This window comes from Leucoraja erinacea, chromosome 37 (genome assembly GCF_028641065.1).
Source record: "Leucoraja erinacea ecotype New England chromosome 37, Leri_hhj_1, whole genome shotgun sequence".
Lineage (NCBI taxonomy): Eukaryota > Metazoa > Chordata > Chondrichthyes > Rajiformes > Rajidae > Leucoraja > Leucoraja erinaceus.
In genome coordinates, this window is record NC_073413.1 from 5174608 (window position 1) to 5196876 (window position 22269).

The 22269-nt window shown below is 50.0% G+C and overlaps 1 protein-coding gene across 1 annotated transcript in view; it reads right to left on the minus strand.

Annotated features, from left to right (window-relative positions):
• The window catches only part of cacna1ia (calcium voltage-gated channel subunit alpha1 Ia), a 184674-nt gene that overhangs the window by 141173 nt on the left and 21232 nt on the right, over positions 1-22269 (minus strand). Inside the window, exons 4-5 of the mRNA XM_055662956.1 lie at positions 5094-5256; positions 1436-1751 (exon numbers count right to left, since the gene is read on the minus strand). Of these exons, the coding sequence (XP_055518931.1) occupies positions 1436-1751; positions 5094-5256 (479 nt within the window). The remainder of the gene's footprint in view (positions 1-1435; positions 1752-5093; positions 5257-22269) is intronic.

Sequence of the window (22269 nt, forward strand, 5' to 3'; positions counted from 1 at the left end):
TCGATGTTGGCGGAGTCTAGAAACAGGGGCCACACAGTTTAAGAATAAGTGGAAAGCCATTTAGAACGTAGACGAGGAAACACTGTTTCTCACAGAGAGTTGTGAGTCTGTGGAATTCTTTGCCTCGGAGGGCGGTGGAGCCCGGTTCTCTGGATGCTTTCAAGAGAGAGCTAGATAGGGCCCTTAAAGATAGCGGAGCCATGGAACATAGAAAATAGGTGCAGGAGTAGGCCATTCGGCCCTTCGAGCCTGCACCGCCATTCAATATGATCATGGCTATTCATCCAACTCAGATCCTGTACCTGCTTTCTCTCCATACCCCCTGATCCCTTTAGCCACAAGGGCCACATCTAACTCCCTCTTAAATATAGTCAGGGGATATGGGGAGAAGGCAGGAACGGGGTACTGATTGGGGATGATCAGCCATGATCACATTGAATGGCGGTGCTGGCTCGAAAGGTGGCACAGTGCAGGGCAGCCGACTACTGTTGACACATACCACAAGTGGGCCCTGTTGTGATGATACTCATGCAATGAGTTCACCAGGTCAATGGGTCAGGTAGGTATGTTACAAAACCTACCTGAATCGCCATTGGGAATCTGCCCTCAGCCAGGCCCGCGATTTTGGCGCTGTTTGGAGGGGGCGGGTTTAAAACGCGATTTTTACTAGGCTGTACTAATCGCACATGTTCAGCCTAGTAAATCATTAACGAAAAATCGCTGCAAGACCCGGTCGCAAAAGGTATTATTAGTTTTATAGGCCTCGATAATATAGTTCTAATAGATTTAAAATTACTGTTTCATCTCGCAACCTCTCGCAGCCCCAGGGTTTTATAGAGCAAACAATTAAAGGTATGTACCTTATTTTTACATTAAATGGGGCATATATATAACCCTATATATCAAATTATCTATAACGAATAGCTCATTTTGGGCTTTTTATATCCCGCAGTATTTTTCTCGGCACTTGAGGGCACTAATCCAGCGCTATGTCAACGTTCTAAACCGGCGCGTTCCACATGAACCCACTAGAAAGCCGATTTAAATGGGCATTTATTTACAGCAATTGAACACTAAATTCCTTCCATTTGGCCTATAAATTAATGTAAATTAGATATAAAAATCATGTTATATTGTGAATTATTTGTGAATAATCTTTGGACACTTAGGCTATTTAAAAATGTTAATCTTTCCTTAAGAAATGGCCTGTTGACTATCCAAGATCACAGCTTTTTTGTAATGTCCATTGAAAATCAATAGGGAACAAGATGCTAATTTCCGAGTATGAACATGGTCATAACTTTTTTAATACTTGAGATATGAAAGTGAATTTGGTGTCAAATTAAACTTATTGTTATGCTTTATCTGATGGGATAAATTGCAGACTTGATTTTTTAAATCTCAAAATTTTGTAACATTGCTAGGTCAGGAGTACCTGAAAGATGACAATCCAGGCGTAGCCAATGTTGTCGAAGTTAATGGCACCCTTGTGGGGGTTCTTGTCTCCAGTCTGGCAGGCAGTGTAGTAGCGGTTCCAGTTGACACAGCCCCCCGTGACGTTGAGTTCCTGGCCCAGCGCGGCGTAGTAGTAATAGTCGTCCTTGTCCAGGCAGCAGACGTGCCCGTTGTCCCTCAGCGCCGGGATCTCGTGGCACCCCATGATCCCGTTGTCTCCGGACAGGGAGCAGATGAAGGGCGTCTCGTCGTCCTTCTCAGGGTGGTAGTACTGAGGCAGGGCCAGGCCGTTGTACCTGTGGGCAAGCAGAAGCAGGCTGAGGAGGCCTGGGTTGTCTACTAGTGGAGTGGGGGGGGGGGGCCCGGCGGAGAGGAGTCACGGGCTTGGTTGTGTTCATAGCAGGGGTTGGGACTTGTACAGAGAGGCTGGGCCTGTGAAGTGGTGAGAGTGGGTCCTGTATAGTAGTGATGATGGGCCTGTGTAGTAGTGAGACTGGGCCTGTGTAGTAGTGAGACTGGGGCCTGCATAGTAGTGAGGCTGCGGCCTGTATAGTTGTGAAGCTGCGGCCTGTGTAGTAGTGAGGCTGGGCCTGCGGAGTAGTAGTGAGACTGGGGCCTGTGGAGTAGTAGTGAGACTGGGGCCTGCGTAGTAGTGAGACTGGGGCCTGTGTAGTAGTGAGGCTGGGACCTGCATAGTAGTGAGGCTGCGGCCTGTGGAGTAGTGAGACTGGGGCCTGTGGAGTAGTGAGGCTGCGGCCTGTGTAGTAGTGAGACTGGGGCCTGTATAGTTGTGAGGCTGCGGCCTGTGGAGTAGTGAGACTGGGGCCTGTGGAGTAGTGAGGCTGCGGCCTGTGTAGTAGTGGGGCTGGGGCCTGCATAGTAGTGAGGCTGCGGCCTGTATTGATGTGAAGCTGGGGCCTGTATAGTTGTGAGGCTGGGGCCTGTGTAGTAGTGAGACTGGGCCTGTGGAGTAGTGAGGCTGGGGCCTGCATAGTAGTGAGGCTGCAGCCTGTGTAGTAGTGAGACTGGGGCCTGCATAGTAGTAAGGCTGCGGCCTGTGTAGTAGTGAGACTGGGGCCTGCATAGTAGTGAGGCTGCGGCCTGTATAGTTGTGAAGCTGGGGCCTGTATTGATGTGAAGCTGGGGCCTGTATAATTAGTGAGGCTGGGCCTGTGGAGTAGTGAGACTGGGGCCTGTATAGTTGTGAAGCTAGGGCCTGTATTGTTGTGAAGCTGGGGCATGTGCAATAGTGAGGCTGGGCCTGTGTAGTGGTGAGGCTGGGCTGAGAGCTTGGCCTAAGCAATCGACCCCATTGGTGAGTGAGAGGAGTTTCAGAGATACGGTGTGGAAACAGACCCTTCAGTCGGCGCTGACCATTGATCACCCCGTACTCTAGCTCCATCGTAAGCACGCAGTCACAGGGAGATTGTAAACACTCCACACAGACAGCAGCCAAGGTCAGGATTGAACCCGGTACTCTGGCATAGTAAGGCAACAACTCCCCCACTGTGTCACCCAGTTGATCCATTGAACCAAGCTGCGGGACAGAGGGATGTGGCTAGGGACTGAGAGAGTTGCCGGGACTTGAGGGCCTGAGGTCGGGGAGGCTCGGATTGTATTCCTTGGAACGCAGGCGTCATAGAGTCATAGAGAAATATAGTGTGGAAACATGCCTTGCCCACACTGGCCAACATGTCCCAGCTACACTAGTCCCACCTACCCGAATTTGGTCCATATCCCTCCAAACCTGCCATATCCATGTACTTGTCTAACTGCTTCTTTAATGTTGGGATAGTCCCAGCCTCAACTACCTCTGGCAGCTTGTTCCATACACCCACCACTATTTGTGTGAAAAAGTTACCCCTCAGATTCCTGTGATATATTTTCCCCTTCACCTTAAACCTATGTCCTCTGGTCCTCAATTCCCCTACTCTGTGCAAGAGGCTGAGCATCTACCCGATCTATTCCTCTCATGAACTTATACACCTCTATAAGATCACCCCTCATCCTCCTGCACTCCAAGAAATCGAGTCCCAGCCTACCCAACCTCTGCCTATAGCTCACACCCTCTAGTCCTGGGAGAATGAGAGATGATCTCATAGATAATGAATCTCAATATGAGTAGTAGGGTACTCCAAAGGCATACAGGTATGCATGTATTGGCTTGGCCAGTGTAGAAATTGTCCCTAGTGTGTGTAGGATAATGTTAATATGCTGGGATTGCTGGTCGGCATGGGCTCGCTTGACCAAAGGGCCTGTTTCCACGCTGTGTCTCTCAAAGTAAAGTTACGGGGTCCAAGTGTGTGAGCTGGCCCGACGGATCCCTGGGGAGGAGATTGTCCTTCATCAAACACCACGGCGGTGAAGATCCTTGTCATTATTTGACACAAGTTTGAATAATTTAACTCCACAACTCGGGATGCCACACAATCTGATGAATTATTCACAATGTTGATGACTTTCAAAGCTCCCATTTTTCATCTCTTCCCATCAAGGATGGGGGAGGACCTCATTGCTGTGACCGCATAAGTGTTATCACTTAATGGGAGTGGATAGAAGGTGACCCCCTTGCCAGCTTTCTCCCCTCTCCACCCCCAACTACAATGTCTGAAGGATCCCGACCTGAAAGGTCACCTATCCGTGTTCTCCAGAGATGCTGCCTGACCCGCTGAGTTACTCCAGCACTTGCTCAAGATCCCAGCGTCTGCACTTCCTTGAGCCCACTGACCACAACACTACCTCACAGCACTCAATTTTTCACTTCTGATGGGTACGGTGGCACAGCAGTAGAGTTGCTGCCTCACAGCGCCAGAGACCCGGGTTCGATCCCGACCGCGGGTGCTGCCTGTACGGAGTTTGTATGTCCTCCCCATAACAGCCAGGGTTTTCTCCGGGTGCTCCGGTTTCTTCCCACATTCCAAAAACGTACATGTTTGCAGGCTAATTGGCTTTAGTAAAATTGTAAATTGTAAATTGTCCCTCTTGTGTGTAAGATACTGAGTGTACGGGGATCGCTGGCTGGCACAGACTTGGTTGGGCCGAAGGGCCTCTTTCCACACTGTATCTCTGAAGCCTAAAGTCACCTATCCATGTTCTCCAGAGGAAGAGAACGAGAGAGAGAAAGAGGGAGAGAGGGAGAGAGGGAGAGAGGGGGGAGAGGGGGGAGACAGAGGGAGAGAGGGGGGGAGGAAGAGAGGTGGGAGAGGTGGGAGAGCGAGGGGAGGAAGAGAGGGGAGAGGGGGAGAGGAGGAGGGGAGAGGGGGGAGAGGGGGGGGGAGAGAGAGAGGAGAGAGGATTTGGGAGTGGGAATTTAAACATAGAGCTACTGGCAGCAGCGATAGAGGGCTCAAATCTTTCAAGAACTTTCTGGGAGAGAGGGATAGAGAGAGGGAGAGAGAGAGGGGGAGAGGGGGAGAGGGGGAGAGGGGGGGAGGGGGGAGGGGGGAGGGGAGGGAGAGGGGGGAGAGAGGAGAGAGAGAGAGGAGAGAGGAGAGGGGGAGAGAGAGAGAGAGGGAGAGAGAGGAGGAGAGAGGGAGAGAGGAGGGAGAGAGAGGGGAGAGAGGGAGAGAGATGGAGAGAGAGGGAGTGGGTTGAGCTGGGGTGGGGTGGGGTTGGGGGGGGGGTGGGTGAAGACTCACAGGGTGAGGTTCTCCTCCAGGTAGCAGCGGTTGCGCAGGAGCCCGGCCCACAGCTGCACGCCGATGATGCCAAAGATGAAGAAGACGAAGAAGAAGCAGAGGAGGAGGACGTTGCCCAGCATGGGGAGCGTGTCGAGCAGCAGGTTGACCAGGATCCTCATACCTGGGCACGGCAGGGAGAGAGACCCCGTCACCACAGGGGGCGCTGCAGCCTCCAGCTCCGATACACCAGCCACATAACCCCCCCCGCCCAGCCTCATGCCCCCCCATGCCCCCCCACCCCCAGCCTCCCCCCCCCTCATGCCCCCCCACCACACTGCCCAGCCTCCCGCCCCCCCCCACCACAAAACCCCGTGCCCCAGCCCCCTCTCCCCCCTCCCCCTCCCCCCCTAGGGACCCATCGAATCCCCTGTCCATACCCCCATAAGTCTCTCCCCCCATCCACCTATCCCCCCCTTCGCCCCACCCCTCTATGGTTCGCCCCCTCCCAACCCGAACCCCACTATTCCCTCCCACTCCCCCCACCCATTGAATTCCATGCCCACACCTCATAAATCTCTCCTCCACACCCCCATCTGCCCCGCACCACGCCCCCCCCCCTCCCACCAACCTCCCTCCCAGAACCTCCATCAACCCCCCCCCCCCCCCCCCGCACCTCCCTCCCAACCCCCATCCCCCCCCCCCCCCCCTTCACCCCCTCCCCCCACTGAGCACCCGGAGAAAACCCACGTAGGTCACGGGAAGAACGTACAAACTCTGTACAGACAGCACCCCCAGTCAGGATGGAACCCGGGTCTCTGGCGCCGTGAGGCAGCAACTCTACCGCTGCGCCCCCCTTGCCGCCATTCCCCCGTCACTTCCCTCAACTTGAGTCCCACCTCACTCCTTCTTTCCTTCCTTCCTTCCTTCCTTCCTTCCCTCCTTCCTTCCTTCCTTCCTTCCTTCCTTCCCTCCCTCCCATCCCTGTCCCCCTTCAACAACCCCACCTCCCCCTCCCCTCACCCTGTACCCAGCTACTTCTCTCCAGCTATCGTCAGGCAACGGAACCATCCCACCACAACCAGAGAGCAGTGCTGAACCACTATCTACCTCATTGGAGACCCTCGGACTATCCCTGATTGGACCTTGCTGGCTTTACCTTGCACTGAACGTTATTCCCTTATCATGTCTCTATCTACACACTGCAAATGAATCGATTACAATCACTAATGTAAAGCACTTTGGTCAACGAGAGTTGTTTTTTAAATGTGCTATAGAAATAAAATTTACTTGACTTGACTAGTGTTGTCTTTCCGCTAGCTGGATAGCACGCAACACAAAAGCTTTTCACTGTACCTCGGTACACGGGACAATAAACGAAACTGAACTACGCTAACTAAACTCTCACCCCTGGTCCGACTTTCCTCTCTCCACTACATTCTAATCTTCCCTCGCTCCATTGCCATCTCCTCCCTGACCCACCTCCCCTCTCTGTCCCCTCCGACCTCCGCCCCGCCCCCATCTTCCTCCATCCTCCACTGATCTGCCACCGAACCGCAGGTAGGTGAACACCAACGTCAGGAGTCAGGGTTGGGTAAGAAGAGCGAATGCTTACGACTCATCGAAAACAGTAATTAAGAAAATAAATTAACTTCCGCGAAAATTGAAAGTTAACCAATTCGGAGATAATGGCGTGTTTCATGTTAAAGCAGGCTGAGTAATTAGATGGAGGATTATGACCATCCGCGTGCTGAAAGGCTGTGGGATGCGTCTGTGTAACACGAACGGGTTTTACAATTCCCTTAATGAAGATAGAATCTATTAGCGATCCCCCGCCACTTCATCTTCTGGCATCCGAGTACTTTACTGCTGGTTTATTTCCATTAAGGTAACAAGATACATGGAAGCGTCACGGCTTTTTGCTTCAGAGGCAGCTGGCTGCCGCTCGAAGCAGGAAGACACGTGGGAACGATTTAAAAGGCCATTCCTTGCTATCCCTCGTCGGCACAGCGGCCAGCAGACATAGTCGCTCTGGGCCAAACGGAAAACACCGATCAGCGACTGTTTCTTGGTTCTCCAAAATATTCCAAATGGAATTTAAACTGTAGGTGGAGGACAGGGAGGGCTTCAGCCAGAAAGGGTTTTTGGGAAGAAAGAGCTACTTTAAATTTAGTTGCATCTGGTTGGGTAACTGTGGTAGGGTGAAGATTATTCCATGCTTTAATTGTGCGGGGGAGGAACGAATTGCTGTTCAGCAAACAGCCCAGGAAAATCAGGCCGCATTTGGAGTACTGCGAACAGTTTTGGGGCCCCATATCTGAGGAAGGGTGTGCTGGATCTGGAGAGAGGGTCCAGAGGAGGTTTACAAGAACGATCCCGGGAATGAGTGGGTCAACATATGGTGAGCGTTTGACGGCCCTGGGCCTGTACCCGCTGGAGTTTAGAAGAATGAGTGGGGAGGGGGTTGAAATGGGGAGAAGGCAAGCACGGGGTTATTGATCATCAGCCATGATCACAATGAATGGCGGTGCTGGCTCGAAGGGCCGAATGGCCTCCTCCTGCACCTATTTTCTATGTTCCTATGAGAACATACGAACACACAGCACCCGTAGTCAGGATTCTATGTACCAAATAGTGAAAGGCTCAAGATAGAGTTGATGTGGAGAGGATATTTCCACTAGTGGGAGAGTCTAGGACTAGAGGTCACAGCCTCAGAATTATCTATCTCTCCCTCCTAACCTTATTCTCATGACTTCTCCCCATAACCTCTGACACCCGTACTAATCAAGAATCTATCTATTTCGGCCTTAAAACTATCCATTGACTTGGCCTCCACAGCCTTCTGTGGCAAAGAGTTCCACAGATTCACCACCCTCTGACTACAGAAATTCCTCCTCATCTGCTTCCTAAAAGAACGTCCTTTAATTCTGAGGCTGTGACTTCTATCCGAGACTTTCCCATGAGTGGAAACATCCTCTCTACATCCAGGACGATTCAAATTTAAAATTTTAATTTGAGTATATTTTTTAGGAGCAAAATGGCGTGATCAGGGTAGTGCTGCCTGAAAATGTTGTGGAGGGGAATTGTGTTTATATTTTAAATAGGTATCAGGTTGAAAGAACTAGCATAAGTACGATGGGCTGAATGGCCAGTCGCGGGGTCCATAGCTGGTTGCAGTATGTCACCTTTAGGAGGTTTTAAATAGGCACATGGAAGTGTAGGATATAGACGAACTTTCACTCCCTCTTCTCCCCTCTCCCATCAGGCAAAAGGTACAGCAGTGTGAAAACGCACACCTCCACATTCAGGGGCAGTTTCTTCCCAGCTGTTATCAGGCAACTGAACCATCCTCCCACAACCAGAGAGCAGCGCTGAACTACTATCTACCTCAATGGTGATCCTCGGACAATCTTTGATTGGACTTTGCTGGCTTTACCTTGCACTGAATGTTATTCCCTTAAGGGCCTGTCCCACTTGGGAGTCATTTGCGTGTAATTTATGCAATCATTTACGCGTCACAACGCATGACGTGCGCATGGTGACGTCCGGTCGCGCACGGCGCCCCAGGATTTTGGGATTCACAAAATCTTTGCACGCCATCTGTGTGACGTTCAAATGTCGCCCAAGTGGGACAGGCCCTTTGTCATGTATCTATATGCTGTAAATGGCTCGATTGTAATGACATATTTTCTTTCCGCTGGACAGCAGGCAATAAAAAAGCTATTCGCTGTGCCTTGGTCCACGTGACAACAAACTAAACCAAAGTTGTAGAATTAAAGAACTGCAGATGCTGGTTCATACCAAAGATAGACACAAAGTGCTGGAGTAACTCAGTGGGCCAGGCAGCATCTCTGGAGAAAAGGGAAGCGTGACATTTCAGGTCGGGACCCTTCTTAAGACTGTAACATGGCTCATGTACATACAGGCAGTTCATCTCGGCATCATGTTTGGCTCACCGCAGTCACACGGGGAATGCACAAACTCCATACGGACAGCACCTGTAGCCAGATGACCCAAGGTTAGGGTTGAACCTGAGATCAGTTTTAACTTGGTGACCCGGTGGCGTGGCTGATCAAGGCTCCAGTCTCTTTGGCAGTGTGGGTTCGAATCCCACCGCTGCCATTGTTTTCGGGCAGCAATGTGGCGCAGGGGCAGAGTTGTTGCCTTACAGCGGGTTCGATCACATGCCTTATGCATGGAGTTTGTACGTTCTCCCCGTGACCGCGTGGGTTTTCTCCCGAGATCTTCGGTTTCCTCCCACACTACGTACAGGTATGTGGGTAAATTGTCCCTAGTGTGTGTAGGATGTGGGATCGTTGGTGGGCTGATGGTCCAGTTTCCGCGCTATATCTCTAAACTATACTTGGGCCTGGTCCTGTGCTGGACTGCTCTACCTAGCAATGTTACAAAATTTTGAGATTAAAAAAATCAAGTCTGCAATTTATCCCATCAGATAAAGCATAACAATAAGTTTAATTTGACACCAAATTCACTTTCATATCTCAAGTATTAAAAAAGTTATGACCATTTTCATACTCGGAAATTAGCATCTTGTTCCCTATTGATTTTCAATGGACATTACAAAAAAGCTGTGATCTTGGATAGTCAAACGCCCATTTCTTAAGGAAAGATTAACATTTTTAAATAGCCTAAGTGTCCAAAGATTATTCACAAATAATTCACAATATAACATGATTTTTATATCTAATTTACATTAATTTATAGGCCAAATGGAAGGAATTTAGTGTTCAATTGCTGTAAATAAATGCCCATTTAAATCGGCTTTCTAGTGGGTTCATGTGGAACGCGCTGGTTTAGAACGTTGACATAGCGCTGGATTAGTGCCCTCAAATGCCGAGAAAAATACTGCGGGATATAAAAAGCCCAAAATGAACCACTCGCTATAGATAACTTGATATATAGGGTTATATATATGCCCCATTTAATGTAAAAATAAGGTACATACCTTTAATTGTTTGCTTTATAAAACCCTGGGGCTGCGAGAGGTTGCGGAATCAGAGAGTAATTTTAAAAGTATTAGAACTATATTATCGAGGCCTATAAAACTAATAATACCTTTTGCGACCGGGTCTTGCAGCGATTTTTCATTAATGATTTACTAGGCAGAACATGTGCGATTAGTACAGCCTAGTAAAAATCGCGTTTAAAACCCGCCCCCTCCAAACAGCGCCAAAATCGCCGACATGGCTGAGGGCAGATTCCTAATGACGATTCAGGTAGGTTTTGTAACATACCTACTCTACCTGCTACATACTTCATCCCAGTGAGTTCAACCTGTTTTGGCTTAGCTCTCTCCTGACTTTTCAAAATGTCCTCCTCAGACAGTTCAATTGACTGCGAACCTTGTTTGAACCCAGATGGCAATGCAGCTGGAACCATGGGCCATTTGCCAACCCGTCAACTCGCCCTGTTCAATTATCATCCTCTCAGTCTGCAAAGTGAATCCCACAGTGAGTCGGATGCCACAGAGACAGTGAAGCATCAAGAACAGAGGGCCCTTCAACCCACAACACGCTGCCAGATTAAAGCTGGTCTCACCTGCATGTCCATGGACACCCAAGTTCAATCCTGATCTCGGGTCCTCCTGCTGCGGGTGCTGTCCCTTGCGGAGTTTGTCCCTTCTCCATGTGACCCGCGGTGGGTGGACCAAAAGGCCCATCTCCACGCTGTATCATCTCCAAGGATGCAAGGAACTGCAGACGCTGGTTTACAAAACAAAAATGGCGCAAAGTGCTGGAATAACTCAGTGGATCGGGCAGTGTCGCTGGACAACATGGACAAGTGACATTTTGTGTCAGGACCCTTCTCTGGGGGGGGGGGGGGGGCGGGGGGGGGGGGGGGGGGGGGGGGGGGGACTGAGGTAAAGGGGGGGGGGGGGAGAAAGCTGGAAGAGAGGAGGGCAGGACAAAGCCTGTCAAGGAATAAACTGATACCAGTCAGGGGGTTCCTCGCTAGGAAGATGGGTGGACAAAGGCCAGAGATGGTTAGACTGAAGTGTGAGACTGGAGGATTGAAGAGATGCATTCGGTGAAGCCAGAGGAAAGGATATACGTGGAAGGGGAGGGGGATGGGAGAAATAGGTGCAAGCAGGAAGGGGGGAGGGGGGGGGGTATGAAGGAAACGCGGAAGTCACATGTGGAGGTAAATGGACACAATGTTTCAGGTTGGGATCCTGTTTCAGATTCAATGTAAAAGTCATGTTGAGTTTATTCAGCACCATGGACAGGGCCACTGAGCCTTTTGTGTGGGAAGGAACTGCAGATGCTGGTTTAAACCGAAGATAGACACAAAAAGCTGGAGTAACTCAGCGGGACAGGCAGCGTCTGTGGAGAGAAGGGATGGGTGATGTCTCCCATACTATTGCCCAGCTTCAGTGTAAACCAGCATCTGCAGTTCTCTCCTGCACCGTATGAATATGGAATTGTCCAAACTTAAGTGACATCCACTGCCCTCTCTCCCGTTCCTGTGCCGACCCCCAGCCATTTCCTGGATGGTACGGACTTGGTGGGTCTCAGGGCCTGTTTCCGTGCTGTATCTCTAAACGACACTGAACTAAACTAAATGTACAGTTATGGAAAAGGAGAGGGCTTTGGTATAAGACTTTACAATATAATATAACAAGTATAAGTGGTATATGACTTTACAATACTATTTACAATATTACAATGTACTTCTCTGTGGATTGTCACCTTGTCGTGGTGGAGAAGCTTGTGTGGACCTGAGATCCTGAGAGTGATGCCGTCTGGAGCAATGCTGCTGGTAGGGCCACCCATGGCAGTAAGGTCGAGGGGGAGGTCTCTGACAAAGAGCAATCCAACCAAGACCTCAACGGTGGAACAGGTGGAGGACGATGGCTGACCTTAGTGGAGCGTCACGACGGCTGGGCAGAAAAGGGTCTCCGGTCGTCTTGGACTCCATGCTACTGGATCCTGACCCAGATCTGTCAAGGACCGTGGGGTGGCTGTCTGTGCACCAGTCTCCCCACGTTAAACAAAGTCACGCACAGGCGTCCTCCATATAGGGAATAGCACCCTGGAGACACCCATGGTCAGCCGTGACTGAAGGGGGCCAACTAAGATGACTATATTACAATAGTTACAGTTGCACAACACAAAGATTTACAAGGGTGTTGCCAGGACTTGAGGGCCTGTGCTACAGGGAGAGGTTGAGCAGGCTGGGACTGTATTCCTTATGCCCCTGTCCCACTTAGGAAACCTGAACGGAAACCTCTGGAGACTTTGCGCCCCACCCTAGTTTCCACGCGGTTCCCGGAGGTTGCAGGTGGTTGCCGGAGGTTGCAGGTAGTGGAAGCAGGTAGGGAGACTGACAAAAACCTCCGGGAACCGCACGGAAACCTTGGGTGGGGTGCAAGGTCTCCAGGGGTTTCGGTTCAGGTTTCCTAAGTGGAACAGGGGCATTAGAGTGCAGGAGGATGAGACGGCATCTTATAGAGGTGTATAATATTATGAGGGGAGTAGATAGTGGAGATGCACCAAGACTTTGGCCCAGAGTTAGGGGATCAAAAAAAACCCCCTATCACACACACACATTAGGGACAATTTACAATCTTTTACCAAAGCCAATTAACCTACAAAACTGTACATCGTTGGAGTGTGGGAGGAAACCGGAGCACCCGGAGAAAACCCACGGGGTCACGGGGAGAACGTACAAACTCCGCACAGACAGCACCCGTGGTCAGGATTGAACCTGGGTCTCTGGCGCTGTGAGTCGGCAACTGTGCCACCGTGCTGCCCCACAACGAAGGTAAAGAGAAGGTGGCAGTGAGCTGGGCACAATGGCATGAAGGCACAGAGAGAGAGTTGTTCCAGCATAATGTAGGTTGAAGCAGTCCTGGAGGCATTGATGTTCAAGGCTCCACCAAGATATTTGCTCATTTCAGCTGTCACATTGAAGCACAGGGTAGATGATGGTTTTGTTCCAGCAGTCAACATCAAGGCAAGAGGACAACAAGTCATCAAATGTCAAGGCCTTGTGTTTACTTCACAACTTGTGAAATCCCTCCAAGATATCCGATGGATATAGATGTCTCTGAAGCCAGCTACTAGCTTAGTTTGAAGGTAGACACACAAAGTGCTGGAGTAACTCAGCGGGACAGGCAGCATCTCTGGAGAGAAGGAATGGGTGACGTTTCGGGTTGATACCCTTCTTCAGATTGATTGGTTTAGAGATCCAGCGCGGAAACAGGCCCTTCGGCCCACCGAGTCCGTGCCGCCCAGCGATCCCCGTGCATTGACACTATCATACGCGTACCGGGGACAATTGTTACATTTTTGTACCAAGCCGATCAACCTACAAACCTGTACGTCTTTGGGGTACGGGAGGAAACTGGGGATCTTGGGGAAAACCTACGCAGGTCACGGGGAAAACGTACAAACTCCGTGCAGACAGGAGCCGTAGTCAGGGATGGAACCCGCGTATCTGGCGCTGTAAGGCAACAACGCCACCGTGACGCCCTATTGTAAAAAGCCGAAAACAAGATTCGATCAACCCGCGATGTTCCATTTAATTAGGACTAACAGCCCTGTCCCACGGTGCGAGTTCATTCCAAGAGCTCTCCCGAGTTAAAAAAAAAATCAAAATCGTGGTAAGCACGGAGAATGAATGTAGCGGGTACGTCGGAGCTCGGGGACGTCTCTTAGCGCTAACGGAAGGTACTCGGGAAGACTCGCTAACGGCTAGCTTAGACTAGCTAGTCGAAGCTAAGACTAGCTTCAACTAGCTACGACTAACTTCAGGAAAATTGGACACCGAATGGTGGAGTGTGAAGACGACCTCCTTTGACCTCCCTTCGACTATGTTGAAGACTATCTACGACTACCTTCGACTACCCATGTCTAACACGCCGACCTACTACGGACTACTACGACTAAACCTACAAGTAAAAAAAGTAGGGTTTTTTTTCCATGGCGACCTTTTTTTACTCTCGGGCATTTTTTAACATATTGACCTAGCTGAGGCCTCGAGTACGCAGAGACCACTCTCGAGCATGAAGGAGAGTTACGAAGACCTCCTACAACCTCGTGTCGACCATGCTGCGAGTATGAGTCGAGGGCAAACTCGCCAGAACTCGCGGATTAGGTCGCCCAAGTGGGACAGGCCCAGCTTTTTCTGTCTATCTCCAGAGATGACGCCTGAGTTACTCCACCGAGTTACTCCAGCACTTTGTGTCTTTTTTCTGCGTGATCGCTGTGCTGGCCAGAAGTCAGATGACATGTTGGTGCTGCAGAGTAGCCCACTGGACTTCACATTGGATTACTGCTACTGTCCCTCACCCAGGGAATTAACACGGGTCCCAGGGCGATTGAAGCAAGATTTCTCTGACCCAGCAAACTCCTGTTGTGGCCGGAAGCAGATGAAATGAGTGGTGAAGCAAACATTGCTGAATAAATAAATCAGTCAGTTTCTCTGCCACAGCTATCTGAAAGATGTATCCATCATGCCAATTTAAAGGGAAGCACTGAATACTCGTAATCTCTTTGCTGTGTGACATGTCATAATAATGCTTATGTGTCTGTAAAAATAATCGTTCTGTTTCAACTCAGCGTCTCTGGAGAAGAGTAGGTGACGTTTCAGGTCGAAACCCTTCTTCTCACCCTATAATTTTTCTCCAGAGATGCTGTCTGACCCGCTGAATTACTCCAGCGTTTTGTGTCTACTGCTTAAATCAGCATCTGCAGTTCATTCCTACATTCCTCTCTCCAAATTGTGTATTGTTGCTTTTGTTTCATTTAATTTATATATTTGTAATTTGCTTGTTTTAACTGTAAGGTGTCCTTGAGTGTCCTGAAAGGTGCCCTTAAATAAAATGCAATATTATTATTATTATTATTATTACATAATAGCTTAGTTTAGTTAAGTTTAGAGACACAGCGCGGAAACAGGCCCTTGAGTCCGCGCCGACCAGCGATCCCCGCACACTAACTCTTTCAACACACACCAGGGACAATTTACATTTATACCAAAACCAATTAACCTGCAAACCTGCACGTCTTTGGAGTGTGGGAGGAAACCGGAGCACCCGGAGAAAACCCACGCAGGTCACGGGGAGAACGTACAAACTCTGTACAGACAGCACCCGAGGTCAGGATCGAACCTGGGTCTCTGGCGCTGTGAGGCAGCAGCTCTACCCGCTGCGCCACCGTGCCGCCCAAAAGCCCAATTGCTTGAAATCACTAAAGACAGACAGAGATTGCAGGAGTAACTCAGCGGGACAGGCAGCATCTTTGGAGAGAAGGAATGGGCGACGTTTCGGGTGGAGACGCCTTCTTCAGCCCGAGGGGGCAGTAATGAGGGAGTGAGGAACGAAGAAGGGTCTTGACCCGAAACATCACCCATCCCTTTCTCTCCAGAGACGCTGCCTGTCCGCTGAGTTACTCCAGCTTTTTGTGTCTATCTTCGGTTTAAACCAGCATCTGTAGTTCCTTCCTACACACGTAAAAATGGGACGTGGGCGGACATTTCTCACAGTTTCATTGTTTAGTCCGCACTTGAAAATAAATCCTCTCGCCTATCGCACGAGATCTGGAAGTGATAGGGGAAAGCTTGAAACCGATGAATCGGACAAAACGAGCTCCTTATCTTTGCCAAGCAGAACTGTTGAACGGTTCAGAGAGCAGGCAGCCATTTAATGTGATGTTATCGGAGGCGGCAGCACGCACTCCGCAGCGTACTAATCCTGATTAATAACTGGCATGGCCCAGTCTGCTTCTACAGGTTGACAGCTCTCCTGATAACTTCCCACTGACACCTCCATGATGCAGTGGGAACATCCCCTCTGCCTCCACTCTCAGCTATCTGTCAGCTGTGGCAGTCGGTCGGTTGTGGGTTCAATCCCCATCCCCAGGGACCTCGGCTCAAAGTCTGACGCGGTCCTCCATGTTGCAAAATCCCGCAACGCTAACAGATTGTCAGATCGTTTATTTAAGGTAGACAAAAGCAAAGATCCTATAGTGGAGCAAGATAGACCACTCCTGCTAAATGCAATGGGCTGACGTGTAATACGCAACGGAGCGGAACGTGGGCCTTTTTTTCATCCATTTCAGTAACCGGACCCGACCCGACCCGCAGTGTAACCAACGTTGCGGGGGAACAGTTTGTGTTAATAAATTATAATTCTGAAAATGAGAAGATTTTTCCCAAATAACTTTTATTTTTACGAGGATGTTTCCGTAACCGGCTTCCGTCTCCGCACTGGTATCTTTGCTCCGCTGTGATGGGATCTTTGGTATGGAGACGGAAGCCGGTTACGGAAATGGGGCCGAAAAATACCCATGAATCTGCCCATGACCGTACTACGTCTTTTTCGTGGAGTGGTCTATCGTGCTCCGCTATAGGATCTTTGGACAAAAGTGCTGGAGAAACTCAGCGGGTGAGTCAGCATCTATGGAGCGAAGGAAATAGGCGACGTTTCGGGCCGAAGCCCCTCTTCAGACTGATCGCTTATTTAGTTTAGTTCAGCGATGCTGCACGGACCACAGGCTCCTACAACTCGGCTCACTGGGGTCCGCGCCGACCAGCGATCCCCGCACACGAACACTATCCTACACCCACTAGGGACAATCATTCCATTTACCAAAGGAAATTGTCAGTTTCTTTGTTGAACTAAATTAAGGCGCATGTTGCAATCAAAAGCGCTTGAACAATTGGTTGGGAAGAAAGCCAAACTGTAAGAAAGACAAGCCAATTAACCCACAAACCCACACGGTTTTGGAGTGTGGGCGGAAACCGGAGCACCTGGAGAAAACCCACGCAGGTCACGGGGAGAACGAACAAACTCCGTACAGACAGCGCCCGTAGTGGGGATCGAGCCCGGGTCTCCGGCGCTGCATTCGCTGTAAGGCGGCAACTCTACCGCTGCGCGCGACCAGTTCAGTTTAGTTTATTGTCACGTGTACCGAGGTACGGTGAAATCCTGGGGGAAATATTCTGACCCTCGCTACGCCTCTCATGATTTTATATCCGATCCCCCATCAGCCTCCGGTGTTCCACGGAAAACGATCCAGTCTCTCCTCGGAGATAAGACTCTCCGGGTAAACCTATTCTGCGACTCTCTCTCCGAAGCATCCACATCCTCCCTGCACGTGGCAACCAGAAATGGTCTCTCATTTTCTAATCCCTTCACGTAATATATTCAGAACAAGAAAGGTTGTTTTACACAAGAACACTCTGAGCCGAGTTCTATTGTCAAGGAGCTGTGAATGTTCAATAGTCTTTCAGAGCGATGGAATCAGTAAAAGGCCACAAAGTGCCGGAATAACTCAGCGGGTCAGGCAGCTTCTCTGGAGAATACGTGGAATGCTGGTCGAGATTCTTCTTCAGACTGATTGTAAGGGGGGAGGGGGAGGGGTAAGAAGAAGGCTGGAAAAGGGGGTAAGACCTGGGTTGCCGCGCTGGAACTCCGGTATGCTGGGACCCGCCAATTGAACATCGCGGACCTGCGGGTCTGTGGAGCGGCCAGCTGCGGGCGGCGGCGCTGACTTTAACATCGGGAGCCTGGGATCTCTTGCCGAGATCGCCAGTGTGTTGGAGCTCCGTCCAGCGCGGCCTGTCGGCTCCGGAAGCCGCGGTCTCTGGTAAGGAAGCGGCCGTTCCAGGCTACCCCAGGCTGCTGAGAGGGTTCCCCCGACGCCAGAGCACCATCACCCGGCGAGCGGGCCTGAAACATCGGGCCCCGTAGCGGCGACTGCGGAGGCCTCAATAGGCCCGACGATGGGTGGACAAGTGGATGGGGACTGGACTTTGTGCCTTCCCTCACAGTGGGAACCATTGTGGGGGGATGTTTTTATGTTTTAATGTTAAACTTCTTCTTTAATGTTATGTTGTATTTTTATTAATGTGCTGCAAGGACATCTGAATTTCCCCTGAAAATGGGGATTAATAAAGTATGTATTATTATTATGTATTGGCTGGAGTGTGGCAGGGATTAGGTCGACACAGGCGAGGGGTGACAGGTGGATGGTTGGGACAAAAGGCCAGAGATAAGAACAGCAGGTGTGAGACAGGTTTAAATCGTTGTGGAATGTGACGCTGGGAAGGTGGAAGTGGGGAGAGGGGGGAAAGTAGCAAGGGGGATGGGGTGGAGGTGGGAGGCCAGGATGGGATCAAAGAATGTAGGGTTCTGGCAGGGGAGTACAACAGATGGAAAACCATCGTAATGTTATTGGGCGGCAGAGACCGGCGCGGTGGCACAGCGGTAGATTTCTTTGGTGCATCCCTGACAGTTCTCACTGATCTCCTAAGCTCTCAGCTGCACTCATTTTGACACCATACTAAATTGACACTCTGGTACATAGAGTAAATTGAGGACCCGCCATACGGCACGGTGGCGCAGCGGTAGAATTGCAGCCTTACAGCGCCAGGGACCAGGGTTTGATCGCGCCCAGCGCAAATTGGAGGAACAAAGAAATGTAGAAAATAGGTGCAGGGGTAGGCCATTCGGCCCTTCAAGCCAGCACCGCCATTCAATATGATCATTGTCCGCGAGCATTGCCACTTTCATTTCACTGCACATCTCGTATGTGTATGTGACAAATAAACTTGACTTGACTTGACATGGCTGATCATCCCAAATCAGTACCCCGTTCCTGCTTTTTCCCCCCCAATATCCCTTGATTCCATTAGCCCTAAGAGCTCTATCTAACTCTCTCGTGAATGCGTCCATTGAATTGGCCTCCGCTGCCATCTGTGGCAGAGAATTCCACACATTCACGGCTCTCTGGGTGAAAACGTTTTCCAGACTCGGAAAGTCACCCATTCCTTCCATCTAGAGATGCTGCCTGTCCCAACAGCACCTCATATTTTGTTTGGGTAGGTAACGTCCCAGCGGTATGAATATGGAATTTCTTGCTTTCCCTCTCCCTCCCTCCCCCTCCCCAGTTCTCTGACCAGTCTGTTTAAGAAGGATCTGCAGATGCTGGAAAATCGAAGGTAGACAAAAATGCTGGAGAAACTCAGTGGGTGAGGCAGCATCTATGGAGCAAAGGAAACAGGCAACGTTTCTAGTCTGAAGAAGGGATTCGGCCCGAAACATTACCTATTTCCTTCGCTCCATAGATGCTGCCTCACCCGCTGAGTTTCTCCAGTATTTCTGTCTATCTCTGACCAGTCTGATTACTGGCCCCCTGTTTACATTTTATCTCTGTAAGCTTCGTTGTCAACTTCTCCCAGCTAGCAACGGTCTACTCTACATTTTCCTTGAACCTCATCTCTTTCGATCTCTTGCACTTCCTTATCTCTGTGGCTCCCTCTCCCCTGAAGTGTAACGGGTATAGCTTGGACCCAATAGCAGCACAGAGTAGTAACACAGGAATGGGTACACCACACTCACACAGAGGCTCAGGATTGAGCAAGGGTTCCGAAGAGGGGCAGGCAGGAGACGTAGTCGGGAGAGCAGGAGATCCAACACACGATGCAAACAAACCAGCAAGGGACAGACGAAAGGACGGAATGGTCAGGGGCAGGCAGGTTCGAATCCGTGTAGGCAGTCGGGAAATCGCTGGAGAGTCTTGCATGAATGCTGAGAGCAATCTGGCACTGTGCGAATGGTGAGGAGAGTCTATACCGGGTTAATTGGTGATCAGAGGCAACTGAGTGCAACAGGTGAGGAGAGTTGGGCTGATGAGAGGGGAGTGGCAGGTGAGGAGAAGGAGGGACCGGTGGAAAAGTACTGGGAGGTGAAGTGGATGAGAATGAGGAGAGGGCAGACTGTGACATGAAGATCAGTCTGAAGAAGGGTCTCGAAACCGAAACGCCACCCATTCCTCCTCTCCAGAGACGCTGCCTGATCCGCTGAGTTACTCCAGCATTTTTGTGCCTGCCTTCGGTGGAAACCAATCCACATTGGACATGTTGCTACACGCAGACGCTTTTCGATCGGGTTGATGAGCACAATCACGCCCGTTTTAAAAACCACCTAATAATCACTTCAAAAGAAAATGAATATTGTTTGCCCAAGCCACTGATATTAAATGACATGTACATCCATATCAGTGTAAAAATAGCACTTGGAACATAAGTCTTGTCTATATGCAAATTGCTATGTCGCACTTCAAAAAAAAACCCCATTAAATTAGTTGCAAAATTAGTGAGCATCTCGCTCTGCAACAAAAAGATACCTTTTACCACTGGAGTTAGTCCACTTAAGCTCAGTCTTTACTTTAGGCTTTAGAGCACAGTGCAGAAACAGGCCCTTTGACCCATCGAATCCTACCCCGTGCACTAGCACTATCCTACACACTTAGGACAATTTACAATTTTACCGAAGCCATTTGACTTACAAGCTGAATAAAAAAAAATCTGAAGAAAGGTTCCAACCCAAAACGTCACCTATTCCTTTCCCCAGAGATGCTGCCTGGCCGCTGAGTTACTCCAGCTATTTGTGCCTACACAATTTGGGGGTGAACCCGCATCTGCAGGTCCTTCCCACACAACCTACAAATCTATATGATTTTGGAGTGTGGGCGGAAACCGGAGCACCCGGAGAAAAAACCCACGCGGTTACAGGGAGGGCGTGCAAACTACACACAGGCAGCATCCGAGGTCGGGATCGAACCCGAGTCTCTGGCGCTGTGAGGCTGTAGCTCTACCCGCTGCGTCCATTAGGTTATCTGTAAACTCTACCCGGCTGTAGCTAGTCACGTTTTAGCCAGAGTTGAAGGAAGTGGGGAGATTTCCCCCCACCTAGAAATGATCAAAACTTTTAAAATCTGCAATTGTTCGCTGATGGATTGGTAACAGCCATAGCTGGGGAAAACATGAACGTCTTGCTCCCCTTGTCATCAGACCAGAAAAAGAAAAAAGAGAAAAAAATCATTTGAAATGGGTGGCGCAGCGGTAGAGTGACAACCTCACAGCACCAGGGTCCTGGGTTCGATCCTGACCAGGGGTACTCATCTGTACGGACTTTGTACGTTCTCCCCATGACCCGTGTGGGTTTTCTCCAAGATCGTCAGTTTCCTCCCACACTCCAAAGATGCGCAGGTTTGTAGGTTAATTGGCCTAGTGTAAATATTGTCCCTAGTGTATGTGTGTGTGTGTGTAGGGGAGTGTTAATATGCGGGGATCGCTGGTCGGCGCGGACTCGGTGGGCCGACGTGCCTGTATCCGCGCTGTATCTCTAAAACTAAACTAGACTAAACAATAGACAATAGGCAATAGGTGCAGGAGTAGGCTATTCGGCCCTTCGAGCCAGCACCGCCATTCAATGTGATCATGGCTGATCATCCCCAATCAGTACCCCATTCCTGCCTTATAACCATATAACCATATAAACTCTGCAGTTCCTTCTTACACAGTTTAAGAATAAGGGGTAAGCCATTTGGAACGGAGACGAGGAAACACTTCTTCTCACAGAGAGTGGCGAGTCTGTGGAATTCTCTGCCTCAGAGGGTGGTGGAGGCCGGTTCTCTGGATGCTTTCAAGAAAGAGCTGGATAGGACTCTTAAAAATAACAGAGTCAGGGGATATGAGGAGAAGGCAGGAACGGAGTACTGATTGGGGATGATCAGCCATGATCACATTGAATGGCGGTGCTGGCTCGAAGGGTCGAATGGCCTACTCCTGCACCTATTGCCTATTAATTTCACTGTACCCCGCCTAAAATCATGAGAGGAATAGATCAGGTAGATGCACAGTCTCTTGCCCAGAGAAGGGGAATCGAGGACCAGAGGACATAGGTTTGTGAAGGGGAAAAGATTGAATAGGAATCCGAGGGGTAACTTTTTCACTCAAAGGGTGGTGGGTGTATGGAACAAGCTGCCAGATGAGGTATTTAAGAAGGAACTGCAGATGCTGGAGAATCGAAGGTTACACAAAAAAGCTGGAGAAACTCAGCGGGTGCAGCAGCATCTAATGCTGCTGCACCCGCTGAGTTTCTCCAGCTTTTTTGTGTAACCTGCCAGATGAGGTAGTTGAGGCTGGGACTAATCCATCGTTTAAGAAACAGTTAGACAGGCACATGGAGAGCACAGGTTTGGAGAGATATGGACCAAACACAGGCAGGTGGGACTAGTGTAGCTGGGGCATGTTGGCCGGTGTGGGCAAGTTGGGCCTGTTTCCACACTGTATCACTCTATGTGACAAATAAAGAACTGTACCATACAATAGAAAGACACTAAAAGCTGGAGTAACTCTGCAGGACGGGCAGCATCTGTGGAGA